We start from the raw sequence: 24419 nt of genomic DNA on the forward strand, positions 1-24419 counted from the left end.
GGATAGACTGATTATTAGCCAAGCCCATTACCGTTGCCAATGATATTCAGTATTTTGATTAATATTGACATCGGCCTTAAAAAAAAATAAAAATCTGGCAGCTGATAATATATCAATTTAAAACTGCATTCACTGCTATTTAATGAAATTTTCAGTTAACTTTATAAGAGATGCAGCTGACCTTGGGAACTCTCTGCGCCTTCTGTTTTTATTTGAAATAAAAATTAAGATCCTGGACAACTTTCTTTACTGTAGAAAGCAATAGGAAGCTATTTACGTGTTTAAGTTTTCAACTTTTTAAGACATAGCAATGACCCTGGGATCTCCCTGACCGTTTATTATTATTATTATTATTATTATTATTATTATTATTATTATTATTATTAAGAGTATTTAACCAAAAATGTCTATTGTCTAAGAAAATAATCTAAAAAAATATATGAAAAGTTGCTTAATAATCATATACTTGCAAACATTTCAGTAGAACAAAGTTCAGAGTTGGAGTTTTTTGTTTGTTGTTTTTTTACGCCATTATTTCCTCTTTTAGTGAAAGTGAATATCTGCTCCCAATATCGGCCTCATTGACTATCGATACTAATAATCGGCATCGGCCCTGAAAAAAAAAAACCTGTTTATCTCTAAAATGCTGCAAATCATCTTATTTCACAAGCTTAAAAAAAGCAAAATGTTCAATTTTGAAAGATAGGATTTGTCACCATACAAATACAATTGATGATTTGTTAGAGAGTTTTATCGATTTAGTCTCGCCTACTTCAATACAATATTGGCATTGCTAAAGGAGTTCAAAATATTCAGAGAGATTTACAACAACAAAAAAATCCTCATAGGCCAGTCAACATATTTCATTGCAAGAGGCCCCACTTTGTTGCCTTCAAATTGAGACTTGAGTAAAATTTAGGTGAGCAACTGTGAAACTCAAGTGTCTTAAAATGACCTTTTTAGAACACAGCTGCCAAACAGCCAAAACAATGTAATTAGTAGCAGAAAAAAAATTGGACAGTTCCTGAAAGAACTTTTCCAGCACCAGTTTGGCAACAATTTGCATAAAATCAGGAAAGCACCGTGCAATAGGTCAACATAATTTTCAATCTTTTTCTAGCAATGTTGGACATTTGATTAAAGCCAGCTGCACACCGAGCGACGAGGAAAAAAATTGGAGAAACACGAAAATGTTACAGGCAGTGACCGACCCTCACAAACCTACCAAGTCGCTTCAACAGAAAACGCAGCCCTCTGGCGAACGATTTGAAGCTATATTATTTTATTGAGCCACAAACAACATGAAATTGTCAAGGAAAAAGTGGATTGCCTTACCCGGTGTAGCTATATTTCTCTGTCTGTGGAGAATACAGTACAAATAGTGGAAACAGTTGAGAAGAAAGGAAAGACTGTGGGTCTTTGAGAGGCTGCTGCCGGCTAATGAGCATTATATTAAACTGTTAAGCAATCAGTCAATAAAGCTCATCTAGGGAGTGTACCAACACCTTTGTCGTTACTTCTCTGCCTCTGATGCCGTCCTAGCATGAAGGGAGTTTACAAACTTGGACGCTGAACTGGAGAGACAAATTTTTCCGCCTGTTAGCTTAGCGCTAGCTACCTGCTATGACAGAGTTCAGATGGATTTAAAACTTTAACAAAAGCTAAAAAAAAAAAACCACCCAGGGTTCTTTCCTTGGCCAGTGTACGGCGAGGGAACCTGGAGTTTAAAGTAAGTTTTTTTAAACTAAAAAGGAAAATCTTTCTGTGGGTTGATGCGGCTGCGTTAGCGTGTCGGCCACATATTTACACTCTGATATGTTTTCAAAAATGTGATTATGAGGCTTGGTAAAGTGCTTTGGACAATGTATGGTGTAGATAAAACGCTTTAAAAGTGCACTCCATTTACAGTTGTTTAAAAGTTGACATAACCTTGGGGTATATAAACTTATAAGCACAACTGTAAATGTACAAAAGCTAAACATCGCTTACTGACACAGAAAATATGCTATGAATCATCAATAAAAAATTTCCATGCGCATCTCTACTCATGTCAACTTCAACCTCAGAAAATACCAAAACAATTGCCACAGCATTTTGGATTTTATGGCCGTTAAGCCTTTTTCTCACTATACAGTGCGCTCGTACGTTTGAATACCCCTACAACTGTACCATTTACCTTTATGATTAAACTGGATTGTTTTTTCTTTGGACTATGACGTGTATGAATCCAGGCACTATTTACAAATCTAGTTCGAATTTTGTTTTCACCATCTACTTGATTTGTTTAAACCAGTACATTTGCACTCTGGTGTATTTTTGTCGTTTGTGCCTACCAGAGCCACCTTTAAAAAGTCAAGCCTACACCATGTATGTATTTATTTTGTGTCTGTTTGTGTGAACATTTCCGGCTCTGGTGGTTGCCATGCATCTGAGAGCAGTGGCTGGGACAGTGGGGTCAGCAGCAGTCCCCTGAGACACCCTGGCCACCTGACCTCTATTCCATAATTCTTTGCTACCATGGATGACATGGAGGAAGACATTATAGGATGTGATTGGTCTTGCTCAGCTTGCCTAAAGCCCAGTGGAAACAGGAAATGCATTGGCGGGGTGATAGTCCAGGGGCTGAAAATGGAGACTTCCTTCCTTGTTGACATATGCAGCAGAAGTTATTATATTCTATACTCTGATTTTTTTCCTCCCCATTTTCTGCCTCTGATCGGTCTCCATTTCCCATTCCAGCCAACCTGACTATGTGCAGCAGTGATAAAGGTCGTCTTTTGTCATCAAAAAGTGCAGATTAGTTTTGCCTCGGTGCATCTGACTGTCTGCTTTATCACTGGGACCAGAGTGAGCCACAAGGTTCAGCTAACCTCTCTGCGAGGTAATAACTCCGACCAGTCTTCTACACTAGCATTACTGCATCATTGTAGAGCGGGACCAGGGGGGTTTATTTTAGCACAGTCTTTATTTGACTGTGTCGTGAAGACTGACAGGAAAGTGAGGAGTGGGAGGATGTGACATGCAACATATGTCATGAGCGGGGATCAAACTGACAAAGTTGTAATAGTCGTTTCAGTCCACTAAGGGCCCAGAGTAGAGAATAAACGCAGCGCTGACAGCATGTCATAAGCCTATATTGGTTTTATTTTAATATTCCTCCACTGATGTGATTTTGGGGGGGGGGGGGGACTCCTAACTTGATAACCGGGGGATTTCACTCGAAGTTGGTTCTGCGAATATAGCAGCCAGAAAGGAGTAGACTCCAGCTCGTGATATGAAGGATATTATTGAAATGTTTCGTCTGGCTTTGGAATACAAAACATTCAAAAGTCGGAAACAGCAGCCAACAGGGAATGAAGATCTTCCGAGGATTACGTAAATGTGACATGTGATTTAGACTGGTATCGGCGAGAGCGTGAACGCATTGTAAAATGATTACACTGTCAATTAGAGAATGGGAATTAGTCGTTAGCCACAGAGGATTTTTTTTAACCTTCTCGCCTTTTGCACACTCTGACAGTCACAGAGGCTTCATAGGGACGGGCAGAAAAGGTCAGCAGGATGTATCAATGCCCAGATTATGCTTCTAAATTAACATGTTTGCAGTTTACTTGTTTGGTCATCTGTAAATGCTGCTGATGAAAATATCTGTATTTAGATCATGCCCAAGTCTGCTCAGTTGGCAATTAAAGAAAGCATACTGTGACGAGATGGCTTATATCTATGGATATTTTGTTAAATGTTTAATAGAACCGTACTGTATATTTGGTTATGGTGTGCTTTCCATGTATTTAAAAAGAATGTTGGTAATGGTTGATGGGTATTTGACAAAATGCAAAACTGAGTCTATTTGATCCCTCTCTAAATAGAGTCAAATTTACTCTAAATAGAATCAAATTTACACTACAGAATTTACTGTGTATCTCAATATATTTCTATTCAGTTTGGTTCTATGCACGCGCATCTTTTAAATCAAAAAACGATTTTCCAATACAAATACACTCTGCTATGGTCAATGTGTATTAACTAACTTTGGCTACTTTGTTTTTACAATTAACATTATATGGTTTTATGGTTAATTGTTTTGTTTAGTAAATCAATGCTGTGGTTTTGTGGGGTGGCATTGGAGGTCTTTAAAACAAACTCTGCAAAGAACAAATTAGCGCTGGTGCTTTTTTTTCTCTCCCTCTGCCACATGCAAATTATGTTCAGAAAGGGTTTTGATCACAGTTAGCATGACGGTGTAAAAACAAATTGACTTGCCATGAAACTTTGTACCCTGGAAGAAAGAAATTTGGTTAAAATCTACATAAAGTTGGATTACAGTCACTATGGTGTGAGTCAGTCTTATTGTCCATGCCAGAATGACAATCGCCGTTTGTAAATGTTACCTAGTCTGCTAACTAGGAAAACAGGATGGAGAAAGAAACAAAGAAACACAGAGCTTACTTTTTTCTCGCTCTCCATTTTAAACCTTGGGGGAGGCACCTGACTGGGGGCTATTCTAGTTTCATCAATGATGTCTGTAATCTGTCTTTTGGAATCTGTATTCATGGCATCGTAGGAATAATCGGAGCTACCAACTGTTCCACTATGGTGTTTCAAACAGAGAAAGACATTTATTCTAATTGAATTGTCTCTTTAGAGGTATGTGTTATCAGGTTAGAATGTGCAAACAGTCGGTCGGGGTGGTGCCAGGCTCACAAACTTAACAGATTATACCTTCGATACCACATTGGTATGGATATGATGAAACAGAGAGCGATACTTAGAAAGATATTCAGAGTGTACTTTGGGTCTCGCACACACACAAATGGATGGGGGGGAACATGCACACACAAAGCCAAATGTGGTCATGCCAAACACAAATCAAAACAAGGCATGCAAACACAAAAGTGATCTGGAGAATGAAGAAAACAGAGAGAATGGCACAGTCCCATCTGTCAACCAAATGCGCGCACTTACCAACACACACTAGCCTGAGCGATATCTGCCTTTGTCCTTTAGCAGTCGGTCTTGAGGGGGCCGCTGTTGGAGTTGCATGAAAGTTTGTTTAGAGCTGAGCAAGTGTGTTAAGCTTTATTAGAACCCACGGGAGACACCGTAGCGCACACATATGCACGCATGCATCCACTTCTACACACTCAAGCGCGATCCAGGCTTGGGCGGCAGCTCACGCTGGCCCCAACCAACAGTGAGGAGTTTGTTGTCATAGCAACAGTAAAATGAGATGACTTTACTGTCAGCCGTAATGTTTCATGGCCCCCTTGCCGCTATGGCAACATAACAAGGAGGAGGAAGAGAAGAGGAGATGGCGAGAACCAGAGCATCAGATCCATCTTTGCATTCCGGGGGATTGTTACCAGGATTAATGTCACCGACATGCCCTTGCTTCTTCTCCAGGAGTAGCTTGGACACACTGCGACAGGCCTGTCAAACATTTAGACACCAAACACCACCTTGCCCATCCTTTTGAAGCTCACTGTTTTCAGCTTTCACATGTATAGATAATTTGAATTCATTACGCTCAATGTCAATATCGATGCAACAAAGCGCCTCCTCAGACAGCTTGTTGAACGACGTCAGAAAGAGTGTGATCAAAGGCTCGCTGGCGTTTCCCGCCACTGTTGGGAGAGCCAGCCGGAGCGGCGGCTATACATGACAATTCTATATTTAGCGTAGTCCTTCCACTACAGCCTATCGACACCGCAAAGCAGAGTTATCAGCGTGGGTAGGAAATTGAAAGCGAGAGACGCGGAGATAGGTAGGAAACGCAGACGGGAGCGGGACTGCGTTGTTTCCCTTTTGTTGCTATGGCGACGTGGCGGATGGAGCTGCAGCGGGCTGACAGTTGTCATGGCGCAGTAGGTTGCCATGGGTGACAGCTGCCCGTCAATCACGCAGAGTGAGGGGACAGATCGGCAGATGATCACCTTGGATTAGAGAGTGATCGCACCACACAGGGGCCAGCCAGAACATATCTGGACTTAATCCCTGTGTCCTAATGGTGCTGCTCCCTGATGTGCGTGTATGCGCCTTTCGGATGCATGCGTGTCTGCGTTTGCATGCTACATGCATTACAGGTTTTATGAGCATCTTGTATTGTGTGGTTGCCTGCATGGTGGCTTGATGTGAATTGCGATGTGCAGCTTTATACGTTGGTCAAACTTGAACTAACCTCCTCACAAATTCACAACAGAGGTGCCCTTGAGCAAGGGATCGAGCTCCTCCTATTGTTGCTAATCATTGGAAAGCTGCCCACCCCTTTAATGTGTCACTAATGGTGTGTGCTAGCGATGTGCACTTTCCAGAGGCAAATGCAGAGGTCATATTACCTATAATACATGGAAATGCATTCCGTTTTAATTGTAATATTACCTAGTAGTCAGCAGGGACAGTTCCACTGGTTACTAATAATCTCTTGATCCAATATAGTGGAACCTCCTCTAGGGGCAAACACAATTCATTATCATGTGTTCAGACTTCAAAACAATTTTTCTTAAAAGAAATGTGTCGACAGTCGACACTTTCTCGAAAGGAGGGTTTACATTTTTCAATGATTAATTTTTTGAATAATAATTTAATTTATAAATTAAATGAAATAAAATAAATAAAATACAATAAATAAAAATAATAATAGAAATAAAAAAGTTTGATTTACTTTTTTTTTTTAATTTGTGTTTTTTTGTCTATAGGAGGGAATCTATCCTCAGCTATTTGCTGAAATACTCACCTATTTGCTGTTTTGCCACAACAAAATTTACATCCATGGACTTAACTTGACTGCTAGTATATACAGTATATGCCAAGGGTCACCAACATGGTGCCCACGGGCACCAGTTATCCTCCGCATGAACAGCCCGCAGGTAGTTCATAGTGTGCATTGTGATTTCCTAGGAAATGTTGTAGAAGTGAGCTTTTGAAAATGTAAACACCTTTAGAGATTTGTATAAATGGGACTGTTATTGATATGACTGTTGTTGTGCCCATTGTTCACTCTAGATCAGGGGTTGACAAACTTGGCCTCGAAGGCCAGAGTCCTGCTGGTTTTGGATGTTTCCCTTCTCCAACACAGCTGATATATGATCAGCTCATCAGCAAGCTCCAAGCCTGATAACGATCCTGTTGATTGGAATCACCTGCATTGGAGCAGGGAAACATCCAAAACCTGTAGGACTCTAGCCCTTGAGGACCGAGTTTGTCCACCACTGCTCTAGATTAATATCATTATTAATAATAGCATATAATCAAAGGAAATGTTTGCAAATTTGTTATTTACACTGATCTGATCGGCTGTAATGTTAAAGGTTAACGTTAAGTACCACTGATTGTCTTAATTTGCCCTCGGCTCCATGTAATAAGACTGCATGTTATATTTATTGATTATCAACATTTAACATTTTTCTTTTTCCTTACATGCATTACAATTGACGTCAATTATTCATGGGTTTTCCCTATTCGTGGGTTGGGCCAGTCCTTATCCACCGCAAATGGCATCGGTCAACTGTAGAGTAAGTGTAGAAGTTTTTTAATTTAGTTATATTGCTCTATCAATTTGGTGATCGGTTATCGTTATTATCAAACTTGTGGATCGCTCATCGGCCGAAAAATTCAGATTGTGTAACGCCTCGTAAATGCCATATGATGTGAGTGATTAGTCCATTGACTTTACAGTTCTGAGGTTGGGGTTTGAATGTGTGGAGTAGTATGTAAATGAGTGTTGTCAAAGGTAAAGCGTGAACTAATTTATTAATCACAAAAAATATCGCATTAATCAGGTATTAACGCAGATTAATCACACTATTTTGACCGCAGATTATCTTTTTTGTTGACAGCGGCTGGTTACGTTGTTGTTTGAGCAATAAACATAACTACATACATTAAAGTAAAGCATTTAATAAATGTTAGTGTGTGACATTCAGAATATTTGTTCATGTCAAAATATTGGGGCCATTTTTTTCTCCCATTTTAAATTATGCAAGTAATTAACTGATTAGAAAAAGAGGATGATGAGCATGAGCAGTTGTTCAAAAAATGTTGAAGACGTCCTCATAACATTAAATGTCGAAAGAATTAACACATGACAGGTGCTCTTCAAATTTGTCGGGCAAAAAATGTTGATCAAATTGGTCTTTTTTAATGAAGCGATTCATCGTGATTACTCAAAATTCTAAAATGTGATTAATCTGATTAAAAAAAAATTGTCATTTGATAGCTCTAATCTAAATACAATTAAGTCGGTGCAAACAAGTAGAATCCAGTGACAGTACATTCCAAAGATCTACTAACTACATTATGACATGTTCTTCAAATATTACAGACTTGGCATGGCATGTGTAATCCAGCAATTGTGAGACCTTTTAACAGAATACTTATATTGTGACAGCAACCTTGTGTAATGTCAATACTTGCATGGTACGCGCGTAATTGGCTGGCAGTTGAACATGTCGGAGTTTCCCAACCAGTGAAGCACTAAATTTGCCATGCCAGTGAGAAATGGATAGAAAGCCTGTGAGAAAAATGATGATGTACACTTCCCTCTTCATGTCTTTCGGAGTCTAATTGGAAATGTGGCCAAAAAAGTATGTGGTTTGTCTCTCTACCCTTTGGCCTTTATGAAAATGAGGAAGACAAATGAATAACACAAGATGACCTTGATTTTTTTTGCCCCCTCTCTCAATTCAATCCTCTTCTTATTCTCCCATCACTAACTCTCTGTTTCTTCCTTTGCAGGAGTGAGCCCGGGGCTGGATGGGACCCACCATGCCCCCCAGTAAGAAGGCCCAGAGCCCCAGCAGTGGAGCCAGCGCTTCACAGGGCATGAGCCCGCCGTACCGACAAGGGGACGCCGCAACGGCAGCATCCGAGGCGGAGGCGGCTGACCTCTCCCTGTCCTTGTCAGCCTCCTTCTCCAAAGCTGACGACGAGGAACTCACCAGTCTTTCCTGGCTCCACGAGAGTACTGACCTCCTTAACAGCTTCAGCCACTCGGGGTTGCGTAGCGTTTCCCCGCTGCTGGACCCCGACGGCCAGCACCCCCGCTCGCCTTCTTCCACGTCGCCATGCCCGGATGACCCCCTGTTGGGCGATGCACACTCGCCGTACGACTTGGCAGCGGGGGCCAACAGGAAACCGCCGTACTCCTTCAGTTGCTTGATCTTTATGGCTATCGAGGATGCGCCGAACAAGCGACTGCCGGTAAAAGATATCTACGGATGGATCCTGGAGCATTTTCCCTACTTTGCAAGCGCCCCCACAGGATGGAAGAACTCAGTGCGCCACAATCTGTCACTAAACAAATGCTTCAAGAAGGTGGATAAAGACCGCAGTCAGGTAACCACGGCAGCTGTTTTTTTCTAAGCATTTTTAATGGTGTATGAATTGAATTGAATACATTTTACCCATTGTTTACTCCCATGTTATTTGACATGAAATCCCAAAAGGATGTTATTTTATTGACATATACTGTACGTAGGATAAAGTATATCCTATGGACTCTTTCCCCACCAGCCTTAACTCATTTGCTCCCAAAAAAACGTATAAATATGTTCTATTTTAAATATTACCAGTGTCTCAAAGACATATTTATACGTTTCTTATGTTTTTTTCATGCTCGAGCATACAGAAGGCTTTGATGCAGCCTCTGAACTGCAGAGAATGGTTGAAGCAATGGTAGAGAAAGATTTACAGCCATAAGCAACTTGGCAAGCGATCTGGCATCTTACTTAATGGTAATTAACTAATTTGCTCCCAAAAACTTATAAATACGTTTTATTTTAAATGTTTTAAGTGTCCCAAAGACGTATTTATATGTTTTTTAAAATGTTTTTCATGCTAGAGCATACAGAAGGCTTTGATGCAGCCTCTCAACTTCAGAGAACGGTTGAAGAAATTGTAGTTATTACACAAATGGCTAGCAGGTGGCAGCAGAGCAAAATAGATCAACTAGGGCCATATTGGGAAAAAAAAGCTAATTTACTCTTCTAAATATATTTGTGAATAATGATTAAACCTAGCTATATTCTAATGCTAATTGCTGCAAAATGGAAACAGATAGAAATATATATTTTTTTGCTGATGAAAGAAGAGACTCTTTTGGTAGGTTCCATGTTATTATAGCAAAATAACACAATATTCTGTGGGTCTTGCGAAATCAGTCAAAATCCAGTAAAACAACCGGGAGTGAAGGGGATTACTTCAGTGAAAATGTCTGGGAGTGAATGAGTTAATGGATGCGAGTGATGGCCTGTCAACGAGGTGACGTCACATCCACCCCAAACATGGTGACGAGCATTAAAATTAACCAGCTGAATTATTTTGGCAAATACAAAACTAGACAAAACAGACAAAAAATGGGAACACCAGATATTTATCAAACTTTACAACACATGCTTCATTTCCCCATCAATACCTTGAAATGGGGCTCCAGATGTACACTTTAATAACATAAGTCTCATGCATTTTGTATCAGGAGTTGTTAGTCCTTTTGGAATGAGTGTGATCAAAAAGCAAAATATGCGCCGTAAATTCTTTGATGGCTTAACTGTGGTCTGCTGACATCATTCTGGCTTATTGTCTGATGTTACAAATGACGACAGTTTTTGAACAACTTTTATGGTCTTTTTTCTGAAAAAGTTGTCAAAATTTCAAACCTCAAAGGCGTTTGACTAGAAGTTCTATTCACTATGCAACAATCTATGCTATTCTTTACTGTATGTGCATGTATTCATAAACTAGTCTGGTGTCATCTGACAGCCATATTCAGAATACTTGGGGGTATAAATCTTTATGATGTACAAGTTTAATATACAATTGGGCGCATTATTCACTCCATCACATCTGATAGTGACTTATATCACAGAGAGACAGTTATCAGTGGTTTGCAGGGATATCCAACTTGAAATTCAACATATTCCGTATTTTGTCTACAGCTGTACCAGATCCGACCCTATCAATAGTTGATGATCTCTATCTCGCTTTCTTAGTTCTTTTTCACTCTAACGTTTCCCCAGTGGGAACAGCGTTTCGCGTTTGATTTAAGTCTCGATATAGTCTTTTACACGGGCGCTCCCATTCCGATTTTACTCCATTATAGACTCGGGGTAAACGGGGAATGAATCCCTTACTCAATTAGCGCTAAATTAATACTGGAAGATTTAATAACGCAGACGCCGGCAGTCTTAAGATTTCATCAGGCCTGCGGGTGTTGGGGGTGGGGGACAAACCGCCAAGATCAATGCTGGGTTTACATGTTTATCTGTTTTGAGATCATACAGTGGCATCTTTCCTTCCTTGACCACCGAATGAACCTGGTGTCCTATTTTGAGTAAGCTGCGTGCGTATTAAAGCGCAAATTGAATGAAGGATGAAGAAGATGGTGCGCACGTGTGTCTCGCTCACGCTATGCTGTCATCTGGCCCTTGACTACAAGGGCAAAGAGTTTCTCTTGTATACATATCTCCATGGTAACAAGGTTGCAGTTGACATAAAAGTATACTTTTGCTGTAGCAACGGGAAAACCGATTTGGCTTGCGTGTGAAAATATGTGAATGTGTGTGTGTGGGCTACAATTGGGTACAGAGGTGTTGAGTGGACGTCCTCATCCGCTGTTATATATTCTTTGCATGTGTGCACGGGTACTGTAAGTGCGCATGTGGCGCACCATGCGTAGAGGAGATTTTGGCAAAGACACCCTGCCTTGTCTTCTTGTCACTGCACACTGTTCAAGACAGCACACTAATTAACCCTTCAAACCTATTCCGCTCTCCACACACGCACTTTGAAATCACACACAAATAAACAGGCTCGCAGGCAAAATGCAAACTCAGGAGCAAGCATGCATGCATAAAAGTACTCCCGCACGTGCTTGAGCGCTGTGTCTGTGTAGAAATGAGGGCACATCTCTGCAGACTCCTACTCTACCTGCCAAGTACTGTGCTTTATTTGAAGCTGCAATTACAGAATCTCTGTAATTTCCGTCTGACGCTGCCACTCAAAGCTTTTCACTGAGAATATCACAAATTTTTTTTTTCTTGTATTCTTTTCCAATTACCTGTTTATGCCTTTTCAAATATGACTGCAGGGGTTCAAATACTTTCCTTAATACTGCATTATGTCATGATTAGAGCTTGTTGTAAAGGAGAAATGATAGAATTAGATTTTGGGGAAAGTTTTTAAGAGCAGCCGGAAGATGGATTACCGCAGACACACCAAATTATATTTCCATCAATTTGTAGAGGTGGAGATTAATATGACAGTGGCCTATTTGTTCCGGTGACTGTATTTCTGGGTCATATCCAGGCAGATGACAAGATGGGGACTCGCTTAGAATAAGCCTGCTGCTCCACGTGCCCGATTTTGTGTGTGACTGCGCGTCAGCATTGTGTGTGGAAGGGCAAGCTTGTGTGAGAACTAGAAGAGAGGCCCAAGGTTGCCATGGCTTTGTTTATAAACAGGATTCCTCACTTTGCACAATAACATGCCCTAATGACAAGCGTTGTCCTCAGACTTCTGGATCACTGCATCAGTATTGTAACAGTGCAGGACTTGAATGAAAGAGTGGACAGTTTTATATTTTTCATACAAGAGTGACTATGAGGTGTCGTGATACATTTATGTGTATTGTGTATAACATCCTGTGTATAACATGCACCCGTGTATAATACCCTAAATCACATTTAAAAAGCATTTTTTTCTTCCTACTTGTGTACTGTATGATGCTGTAACATCATTTGCTGGCATCGTTCATTAGACGGGTCAACTTTTTTTCCCAAGGGCCAAAGATATTTTAATAATTTCTGAAATCTGTTTCTTTCCATTGGCTCTTGTTTTAGATATATTAATATTTTGACAGTTCATTAATTGATAATTAATTTGGAGATATTAAAAATTGTTTGTTGTTTTTTCGCGAATAAAAGTAGACCTCACTACGTTGGCTGCGTTTTCCGTCATTGATAGCATGAACAATTGTTGCAGTCAACTCTAGCAGCTGCTGGCTTGACTATCGTAGTCTTGCCCATGGTGCACAAAGGAACAATTGTTATGAAACAAGGTACTTCACATTACATAAATGTATAACATTAGACAAAACAATGGGGTTGCACTCCATTTTGTCTTCTTTTCTTCAAGAAACAAAAAAATAAATAAATTACGCTTAATCAACAAAATTCTTAACGTTGAATTAATTCTCGACGCCTCGTTGTGTGTGACCTTATGCATGATGCTGTTCTACAGTAATTCTGAGATGTGCAATCTCAGGAAGGTTTATTTGACTTTCGAGGTTCTGGTGTACTGCATGTGTTTATTTAGTTAACCTGAAATGGCTTGTTCCACAAATAGAGCTTGGAAAGTGCAGAAAGAAGCAGTTTTGGAAAGTACAGGCACTTTCAAAAACAATTTAAAGGTACTTAATTTGTACAATTTGTACATTTGCATCATTCTGAATTGAACCTTTGTGACATAAGCTATTCTCGTTTGCTTAAAAGTCTGTTACTGATTTCTACACTTCCCAGAACAGCCCAGGCATTTTCCATTTAGAAATTGCAGATCAGTAGGGATTCATGTCCAAACTGCACATAAACGGCAATCAATGTAGAAGTCTGAGAACATTAATCTGCCCATTGCTAAATCATCTCCTCTTCACCAAATCTACAGCAAAATGAAATTGTCTCTGGCCCTTGCTGTAGCCCACATCCAAATTCCAAAACATAAGCTCCTTTGTGGATGTAATAAATGCGTTAGCTTGTTACGGTGGGCTAAATCATCCATGTTATGCCCTCCTTGGGCTCCTCTGGTAACTGAAATAAATACCGTTTTCTATCTGAAGATACCCTGAGGCAACACTTAAGGTTTAGGGTAAATAGAGTGCACTGTTTTTAGATGCACTCACTAATAACTTTATACGAGACAGGCCCACAGTGGAGTACCAGCAACCAGTTCTGTTGTTTTCAAATTGTAGCATGAAGCCTTTAGCCTGTTTCATCTGCATGATTTAGGTGTTATTGTTACCTTTTTTTTTTGCTACTCGCCAGCCAGAAGCTGTGAGATGATCAACACAGTAGAGCTTTAGGAATATAAAATCACCAACAAATGACTGGAATCAATGGTAATGTTATATTCTGCTTAAAAGGGGGTCTCTATGGGGGTCTCTGGGGTATGCAAATGTTACAATTTGTAAAACTCAATAAACAATTAAACTAGTCAATGCTGCTTAACTGAAGAGAATGTTTTTTTTTTAATAGTTTCGTTACGTGTGCATGTGCGTGAGAACTTACTTGTCATCGTCCCACTCACTGTAGCTGGGGGAAAGCATGTTTTAACAGTTGTAACACGCTTAAGGGTTTTCGCGTGTGTTAAAAAGATGTCAATGAGACAAGCCAAGGAAGAGTTAAACCCCGAATGACTCAGTGAAATTAATTGCTGGTTGATTTTTATACGCCTTCTTTGGGAATAGATTTCAACAACCACTCACCTCTGTTTGACTGAGATATTCATATTGCTTCTTGTGAAATACTGTAAGTTAAAGCTTTACTGTGTATAATGGATTTCAATTTTTAGTTGGTCATTGACAGTTTTCACCATAGAAAATTTGGGACATCTCCACAAGTGATGAAAATGGAAGTGTTAGTGGAAGAGGCAGAGTTACAGAAAATAAATCTGTCTTTCTCGCCAACCATATCTGCAAAAAAAAAGCCATGTTTTGTTTGAATTACCTTGTCCCAAGTGCTTGGCAATGTTATGTATGTGCCAATCCTACACATACACGCCATACAACCTACCCCACAGGCCAGCACAAATTGCCACAGTCAGTGTGCTGAAATGAACTAGTCACAAGGTAATAGAGTTGAAAGTGGTAACATGACTCTGTTTTGCGATCTCATCACAATTAGTCTCAGGTTAAATAAATCACATTGTGCATGCTAAATTAATCTATTTGCATCTATCCTCATAGAACATGCAAATTGAACTGTGTGGCAATTTTTCCCATTTGACAGATGGGAATCCTGGGAATCAGACCCTTACTAATTTACTGTTTAGAATGAACAGCAAAATGCATTCATGCATTTTTCTTTCTTTTTTTTTTTTAAATCCACTAACGGCTACTGACAGCAGTGATTTATTTATTTATTTATTTATTTAACAATTTGGTGGGGGGCTTGTCACGGTTGTATGAAAACTCCTTTGTATATCTACTGTACCAAACCACACATATGAAGCCTCTTTTCTTTAATGTACCCAATTTTGTTATTGCACCTTTTTTTTGGAAATTGCAAAACTAATTTTGAAAGTAAGCAGCTAAAACGTTTCTTCTATTTTAAACCCCAACACATGCCATACCAGATTATAAATATATCTTGGAAAATGAAGAAATACTTTTTTTCTACACTGTGCTAGACTCAGTTAAGTTAAAACGTAGTTAACTCTTACATTTTAATAATCCTAAACCCTCCTCAAGACGTATCAGTTGTCACGATTGAGATAAACATAGCTAGTGTTACTTCAAATGTATCTACTGTGGCTTATTTTAAGGGTTTCTGTTTTTTGTTAATCACACAAGGTGTTGTTTATTATGTAATTTAGTGTATGCATAAGAAGATTTCTATCTGACTCCAAGAGGCCAGGTATATTATATAACTCAAATTGAAATAGTATATTTCATATATTTTAGACATTTTTATTTTCACAAATCGGTCACATGGGTGTATTATATATATACAAATTATCGCCAAATAGAAAGTGTTGAAAATGGCTTGCTCTTTTTGACAATGCACTATTAAGGGGGAAGTCAACCCCCTAATTATTATTTTTTTGGACAATAATATGTTCTATGCAACCCCACTTGTCTAAATATGGTGTTCTGATTAATATTGTGTTGGTGAAATATGAGTTAAGCACATCTATCTCAGGGGGCGGCCATTTTGCCACTTGCTGTCGACTGAAGATGACATCATCGTTGCTCAAGGGTCAGGCAACGATCAATCATAGCTCACCTGTTGTCTGAAGCTGAGCTGTGATTGGTTGTTACCTGAGACCTGTGTAACATTGATGGTCATCTTCAGTCAAAAGCAAGATGCAAAATGGCTGCCCCCTGAGATGGATAAAAATGGATGGATTTTGCTTCATAACTCATATTCCACAAAAGTAATATTATTCAGAATGTCATGTTTAGACTTGTGAGGTCACATATAACATGTTGTCATGAAATGTTTAAGGTTGACTTCCACTTTAAGGGCTGGACTAACAAAGTGATGGTTTTGGCAATACAAGTATTCTGCCCGGCCTGAGCAATACACAACTTGCTCATGCAGGAACAACTGTACCATACAAAAGTCCACCTCTTCCAAGCATGCTGGGATCAAGAAATCCTATCACGCTCGAGTACAGTACCAAGCACTCTGGTAAGACTCGTGAGTGGTGTTAGCATGAGTTGCACCCTCAAACCACAAAAAGGAATTCATTGTCATGTTGTCAACTTGATGTTAAACTACTTACTTCTGTGATGATCTTTACTATGTTGTATTTCTTTTGCTTGAGAAGCTTCTCTGTTATTGCTGCGTTTAGAGGACCTGCAGATAATGCTTTACAGTGTGCACAATGTTTGTGTACAGTCCTCAAAGCTAGCTTTTATATACTCAATATGTTAATGGATATATAGACATGCATCCAGTACACAAAGTTCAAAAGCATGTAATATGGATAATCCACTGTTTATCTGTATAGGATGTATAGAGTAAGTAATGATAGATCCCCGCATTGCAGTGGGTTAATCAGGCTTAAAACCAGCCATCATTTTTCCTTTTATACTGCGGATGTTCAACGAATTACCGTCTTTTTGCTCGTGAAATGTACTGGACAACATATCTGAACGAAGGCCTGCCAAGAGGCAGAGCAGCTCGAGATTATTATGGGTTGCAGAAGCGTGTTTTAAGGATGGATGGTGCTGGGTTTTTATAGATGTCACACACTTTATAGATGTCAAGCAAGATACCGACACTATCGTACATAATTTGCTATAAAAGTCAAAGAAAACATGTTTGATAACTGTATAGTGTTTTCCCTATGTTACACCACTATTTGAGTAGTGTACTAGTGATCTTTTGCAATGCTTATAGGCCTTTTGTGAGTTTTTGGCACTTTATAGAATTTGAATCTACTCTTGGTTGGGGGGTGATTTAGTTTGATCCCAAATAGCTGGCACTAAATTGCATGTTCACTCAATTCACACAGGTATAAAAATGGTGGAGACCACTTAAAAAAAATAAGTTTGAAGTGATGGATTTGGAAGTTTTTTTATAGTAGGCAAACAAATATATTACCCATTTACAGAAAAGAAAATGATCTGACCTGAGCTGCATAACATTGACTTTAAAACTTGTGACAGAATGCACAGAAAACTGTTCTGGGAGATGCTAATACAATTGTCACAGCTCTCTTCTGAACTGACCCAGACACAAGGATATGCAGAGTTGATTGGAGTTCTGTCGTAACATAAGTGCAATGAATGGCATGACTCCTTCTTGTGACTGACCTCAAGTTATCATGTATATTAGAAGCACCCAATTACATTGCTGAAATGACAATTCAGTATATTGCAATAATTTTTGTTTCTTGGATTTCAAACATGTTAACACAAGCGGAAAATTACTACCCTGGAACTAATTTGTGTTCTGGTTTTAGACATGGTATTTAATGACATAAAAACAGCCATAGCAAATTCCTCAATGTTTTCCTGAAATACTAAACACGTGCTAAATTAATCTATTTATTTAGCATGTTTGTCAGACGCTACCTTGAGTTTGCCCTCTTTTGTCCGTATCCCACTGAACAGTGACAAGTGTTTACGAGAGTAGCAGCTATTGATTTTTCATCCAGGTTCGTTCAAGGTCACAAAGACATTTATCAGATGTTTGCCAACAATTTTAATGGTAAACACTAAAACTGTTGGCGAACGTCTGGCTAACATCTGGTTAATGTTTGGTGAATGTTTGTCTCATATCTGGCGAATGCTTGGCGAACGTCTGGCTATTGTTTGGCTCATGTCAAGCGAATGTTTGTGACCTTGTATGAAGCCTGACGAGACATCAACATTCACTACCTTCGCAAATACTCACGAACGTTCAGTGGGATATGGGCTTAGTAGATCAACATCCACATCCATTTGTGTGAGCAATTAATTTTCCAGCAATTTTGGAAAGTACAAACTTTCGTGATACAGGCCCTTATAATGTCAAACATTTTCTACAGGGTATCATTTAGTAGATTAAAAAATATATATATTTTCAGGTAAAGTTTTGAAATTATGAGGGGTGGCACAGGAAGCATACGAATGGCCTACCATTCCTGTTATACAGGTATATGTATGACAATATAATAGTATAGTATTGCAGCAGCGGAAGTAAAATGTTACCGGCCAGGTTAGTGGCAGCAGGATTTTTTAATATCTCCCATTTCCAAGGAAGACCAGCCCCCAGAGCTTATATAACACAGGAAACAGATGTTGGCAACATACAAGCATCTCTCCCTCTACCCGCCCTTGAATCCACTTTCTTTGCCTTTTTTTTTTCATTTCGCACACAATAAAGTGATCCAGGCAACTTTTGGTATGTTTGTTTTCTTAACCACGGCAACATCTTAATATTTTTGTCAAATTAGAGGGGAGAACATTTTTCAGATATCTGATTTCCCTTATTGCTTTAGTAACAAAAATATGTAAAGTAAATTTTGTAACGGAGAGAGTAATAAAAGTCAAATGTGGTTTGGTTTTTCTACAGTTAGAGAGGGGGTTATCATTTCGGGTTCCGGCTTATTTGTTGTGTAATCCATGTTCTTCAGCTGCAAACACTATAAAAGCGATGTGATTTTTCCATGACACAGATGAAACACAAATAAACAGCATAACATTTTCCAAAAAAGATGCCATCAAAGGAATGAAGCTAGGGAAAGAGTAAAACACTTTCTGAGGTCTTGTTCTCTGATAGCCACCCTTGTTCAGGTCCTATTTTTAAAATCTGCCATGCCGTTGTCTCAGTGTATAAAACTTGAACATCACAGAGAACTCTTTAGATCATCTCTCATCTGAAGCGCAGGATTATTGATTATGAAATATGATGCCTTTCTCTCAACTTCATGAATTCATTTTAGAAAAATTCCATTTCACCTTCTCTCGCCTCCAGAGGATGCCTGTTGCCAAGGTGACCACAATAACCTAGGTGTCACACCCTTTTTGTGAGTCGTGCCCTATGATTGGCCTATCGACCGAGAGGGTCTAGAGATCAGGCATTTTGATTGGTTGGCTGGTTGGCAGAGGCAGACAGCGCTTCTGTAGTGAATATTGATTTAATGGGCTGGCAGACGGGCAGATAGTAGGCACTCACACACATTTCTATATATACAAACGGCTGGCGGCCTGGAGGTGCACTGGGAAATTTGGCCCAGCGGGAGGTCACCTCTGTGGGAGTGAGCGTATGTGTGTGTAATATCATGCTCTCCAGGAGAGGTGTTGCTGGCAGTAATAGAAGCACTCCCAAGAGCAGACCATGCTGGGTAATATCACACTCCCCAGGGAGCTCGCCGCACACACTCGCACAAACACGCATGGGACATATGGCCTATGTACCACCACACTGACATGCGGACTAATAATGCAGAGATTCGGGAACTAACAATGCAGAAATTCACTGTAAAGTGACTCAGATGATCAGTCTTTGTGCATTATAACAAGGTCAGGTGCTATATATATAGTCAAATCCAGCTAGCTAGTTTGTCACCTGCAAAATGAATGAATGAACAGCTGTAACTGAGGCCTCAAGTTCACACATATGTTATTTTATACCTTCATCTTTATTATTCTGCTATTTTTTCCTAACCTTTTATGACGTGCTACTCTTCCCACATATTTCGACTGATTCTCACCATTGCAATTTCAGCATGTTTCAGAAATGCATGCCAGATGTGCTTCTATTTTTCTCATTCCAAATATGACTGGTTTTCCCAAAATTTTAAATTTTTCACCTAAAAATTCTCCCATTCGTTTCCAATGGCACATTCAACATTACACATTTACATTGTTCGCATTTGAAATTCAAAACATTCATCCCATTCAATTCACATTGAGAAGGATTTCCAATGCTCCAAAAAATTCACGCATACCAAAAATGTCATATACTTCACAGTAATTTATCCTAGCGTTCACATTTTTTCCTAAAATTCGCAAATTCGTATAATCTGTTATTCACCTCCATTTCTACATTTATTCACAGATTCAGACAATTCCAATTTCAACACACTACAAAAAATACACAGTATACATTTATTGACCGATCCAAACATTTTCAACTTTGCGGCTACTTTGCGGCAGTCGGCGCTGAAACTAGTTAGGGTAAACGAAACCTTTTTGTCTTTAAAAAGAAAAACAAATACTTTATGTTCAGCTCGGTCCAAGTCATTATATATCATTCAATGTCATTCCATATTATTCCACATCATTCAATATAATTTCACAATTTTTCATTCAGCCTTCACATGCAAATTCTTCAGAAATTGGATTGCCTATAATTTTAATACAATGAAAAAAACATTATTCCTGTTTTTAAAGACTTCAAATTATATTTTTCAGTCAATTAAAAAAGCCTGAACTTTTTCTGATAATGGTTGTCATTTTGACTGAAACTGATCATTTCAATTTATTTAAAAGGGATATTGCTAGTACCATCTTCTTTTTCTTATTATGGAAGGCATGCAGCCAATCAGTGGCTGTATTTTCTTTGCTACATTTGCGCATGATGCTACCTCAAAGTCACTATCTTACAAACCAGCCCCACATTTTTCTTGCATTTTGTACTGTGATTAAACTTTTATATACGCTATATCCTCAGCCCTAATTGATGAGTGTCTTGATTAATCACAGAGTGCTTCATACACTTAATACAAATAAGTGCCTCCCTTCAAGTAGATTCCTCCTGTTTTCACCTCAAGGGAGAACTGCGTGGTAATTGTAATTACCTCAGACCCCGCCTAGGTTCTTGCATCGCTCTTTCTTTGCATTTACGCTATAATAGCTACATGGCTCCAGACAAACTTTTATTTACTAGGAGCACACTGCCTACCAATCTGAACTATTCGGGATGCAAGTAGAACATTCAGGGACGCACATTGTGAGTCGACTTGCTGAGTTAATATTTACTCCACTCATAAATGGACTAATGTATGGAGCAGAAGTTTTGTTTTCTTTTAGCAACAAAGCAGGCTTTGAAAATTTAAGATAAATAAATAAATAATACATTTCCTCTATTATAAACACCTACCATATTTCTATGGTCCCCTTGGCAATTTTGTATACAGTATGGCCATGGTTAACATACTGTATAAATGCATTAAAAGTGGATGGGATTCAACAAGGGTTTAACTAGGGCTGGGGAAAAAAAGTCTGCTTAACTCAGTTGAGTCAACCACAAAAACTGGTCGACGCAAGAACTTCTGCTTTGAAACTATAATTAATCATTGTAAAACCATATTTGCGGCACCCAGAACCAATGTTTGGCCACTTCTGTGTTTCTGCACAGACATTTGCCGCTGCGGGCGCTCATTTCTCTCGACAAATGGAGATGAAGATGTTTGAGGTTGCTTTAGACTGAAAAGGGTTACGCAAGTAATCAATGGAATAATCAATAGGTAAAAACATTTGTAAAATGAAGAGGACGGAAAAAGATCAGATTGTTATATCTGTATAGAAATGTTTGCCTAATATACTGCAGCTGAAGCTATCAACCTGCCTGCATAGCACTAGAGAAGAGAATTTAAGGGGCTGAAAGCGTAACTTTTGTTCAAAATACACCACAGTTTTGAATGTGTTTTCCAATTAGTTTTCACACACAGCTCTCAGCATGCCTGACATTTTCCTCTTAATAGATTCCTTCTAGTATTTGTTTAAAAAAAAAAAAAAAAAAACGGAAGCCGGATGATATGACATCTCCCCACCCCATAGCCTGTATCTATATCATATCACAGAGCACTACAAAGTGAGCTGAACATAAGGCAAGGCGCCTTTCATTTCAAATTTATTCGCACTCTCTCCCCCTTCTTGCTGCCATCATCGGTCTCTGCCGTATACAAACGTAGAGATTTTGCCACATTCGGATGACAAGGCAGATGAAAGCGCGGTGGGAGCTGAGAGAGCTCGAGACAGCCCAAGTATTTTCATGCGACCTGTTTGAGATCCCTACTCCCTATAATCTATAGGCTGGCTTCACTCCGATTGGGAACGACAGATTCATTAGGACAGAGGCAGGGCGCTTTTGATCTAAAAATACACACTGTTGCGGCCTTAAAAGCAGAAAAAAAGTTCAAGAGATTCCCAATGTTTTAATCAGAAAACACTTCAAAAAGGAGATGCAGATAGGAAAATATTGAGCGAGGTGGTACTGACAAATAAGTTACCTTAATGGCAACAGCGCAACATTATGTAATGACATGGATGTCTGACTATACTTATTATATATATTTATTCGGTCAATAATGAGGATTGAGTTCATTTTGAGACTTTGGAGATGTTGGCTCAGGCCAGTGTGCTGTGTTTATTCTGTGCCTAGGTATTACTTGCACTTATGTCTCTCTTTATCCCCTCCTTTTTCTTTCAGAGCATAGGAAAAGGATCTCTATGGTCAATAGACCCGGAGTATAGACACAACCTGATCCAAGCACTGAAGAAAACACCGTACCATCCCTACTCAACAGGCCTGGCCACCCCCTCCACTTCGCCGCCCACCCTCTCTCAGACATTTCACCACAGGTAAAGGCAACTATCAGAGTGAAGTGTTGAAAATGCAGGGGAAGCTCAAAAGTACGAATGGGAATTCCAGCAAATATTCTATTTTTAAAAAATCTCAATAATTCACCCAAGTCTTCATTTCTCATCAGTCTCGGGTTCAGTGAGCATCTAAAAGGGTTGGAGTTAAAATTATAGGGTTATTGGGGTTAAAAATGTTGGGTATCAGCGTTGTTTTTTTGTTGTTTTTTTTTTTTAAATCTGATGGCCGATAAGTGTGTTAACATCAGTTGACTATTAAATTAATTTTCAGTTATCTTTATAAGAGATGCTGGTGACCCTGGGATCTCTCTGTCCCTTTTGTTTTTCCTTGAAATTAAAACAAAGATGATGAAAGATTAACATCTGAGTAATTTTGGAAATTTTGGAAAAAATGTGTTTACTGTACAAACTATAAGTTTTCATTAAACTCTAAAACATACTTATGACCCTGAAAGCTTCCTAAACTTTTTGGGGAATTTTAAAACAAATATATCTATAGTGTGAGATTTAAAAACAAAACAAATCTGGAAAGTTGTTCAATAAATGTAAAGACATTTCAACAGTGAAAAGTTGGAATTTGTATTGTAAAAAAAAAATGTATGCCAATATTTTCCCTTTTGCCCAAAATTTATATCAACTCCAAATATCAGTTATCAGCCTCCTTGGCTACTAATAATCAATATCGATATCGGCCCTGAAAAACCAAAAACAAAACAAAAACAGAACGACCGATATGTAATGATGACCATAGAATCACAAATATAACTGTGATTACATATCTGTCCTGGTTGCTCAGTACAATCTTTATTGGGGGGGCTGTTGGGCGTGTTTACCCAGGCCAAACATCCTGTCCAGCAGCTGCAGCCTTTTCAAGGCGCACCTGGGCCATCACGGGGAGAAGGAGCGTCGCCACGAATCTCGGGTACAAAGTTTCTGATGTCTGATAGTTCACCAAAGGTTTTGGTCAGGGATCATAAAGTCATATTTTTGTCACTTAATCTTGCATTGATAAAGCCATTCAAAACACAAATTTTCTCCTCAGTTTGACCTGCCATTTTTATTTTGGACTTGTAGCTCTTTTGCACAGGTTTAAAGATATAAATAAATAAATACAAAATAAACACTGATGCTGACCTGTTTGAAGGAATCTCAGTAGAAAGGAAATAAGATTAAGGAGTTTTTTTTTTAAGGAAAGCTCTTGGGGCAAGTTTTCCAACACCCATTGCCAAAGTTTCACGTTTCCACTCTTGTTCCCGTTTCTGTGTGTATGACGACTTGTATATCAGTTTTGGGGGTGGGAGGAGCTACACAAAAGCAGTATATTGTGGTTGACAAAGCAAATGGAATCAGCTCACCTTTATCCGTCACATAAATTTTCTCGATATAACCTCATGCTTAATGCAAGGTTTTGTAAAGGCTAACTGTATTTATGAAATTTGGCAAAATCTTAAAAAAATTAAATAAATCATGTCACTCATGCTGGAGTTCCACAATTCAGTTCTTGGGAGTTAAATAAATGGTCAACTAGGAATTAACAAGACTCATTAAGATAATTGTGGGAATGCTGGTAGTATATGTTATTGTGATTTTTATTCTCCTCACTTTTTTGCCGTGT

General features: G+C 39.0%; 1 protein-coding gene across 1 annotated transcript in view; it reads left to right on the top strand.

Annotated features, from left to right (window-relative positions):
• Positions 1–24419, top strand: part of LOC144039444 (forkhead box protein N3-like) — a 79097-nt gene that overhangs the window by 25783 nt on the left and 28895 nt on the right. Inside the window, exons 2-3 of the mRNA XM_077552791.1 lie at positions 8734–9333; positions 22635–22786. Coding sequence (XP_077408917.1) covers positions 8752–9333; positions 22635–22786 — 734 coding nt within the window. The 5' untranslated portion in view covers positions 8734–8751. The remainder of the gene's footprint in view (positions 1–8733; positions 9334–22634; positions 22787–24419) is intronic.

The sequence above is a fragment of the Vanacampus margaritifer genome, chromosome 19 (genome assembly GCF_051991255.1).
Source record: "Vanacampus margaritifer isolate UIUO_Vmar chromosome 19, RoL_Vmar_1.0, whole genome shotgun sequence".
NCBI lineage: Eukaryota > Metazoa > Chordata > Actinopteri > Syngnathiformes > Syngnathidae > Vanacampus > Vanacampus margaritifer.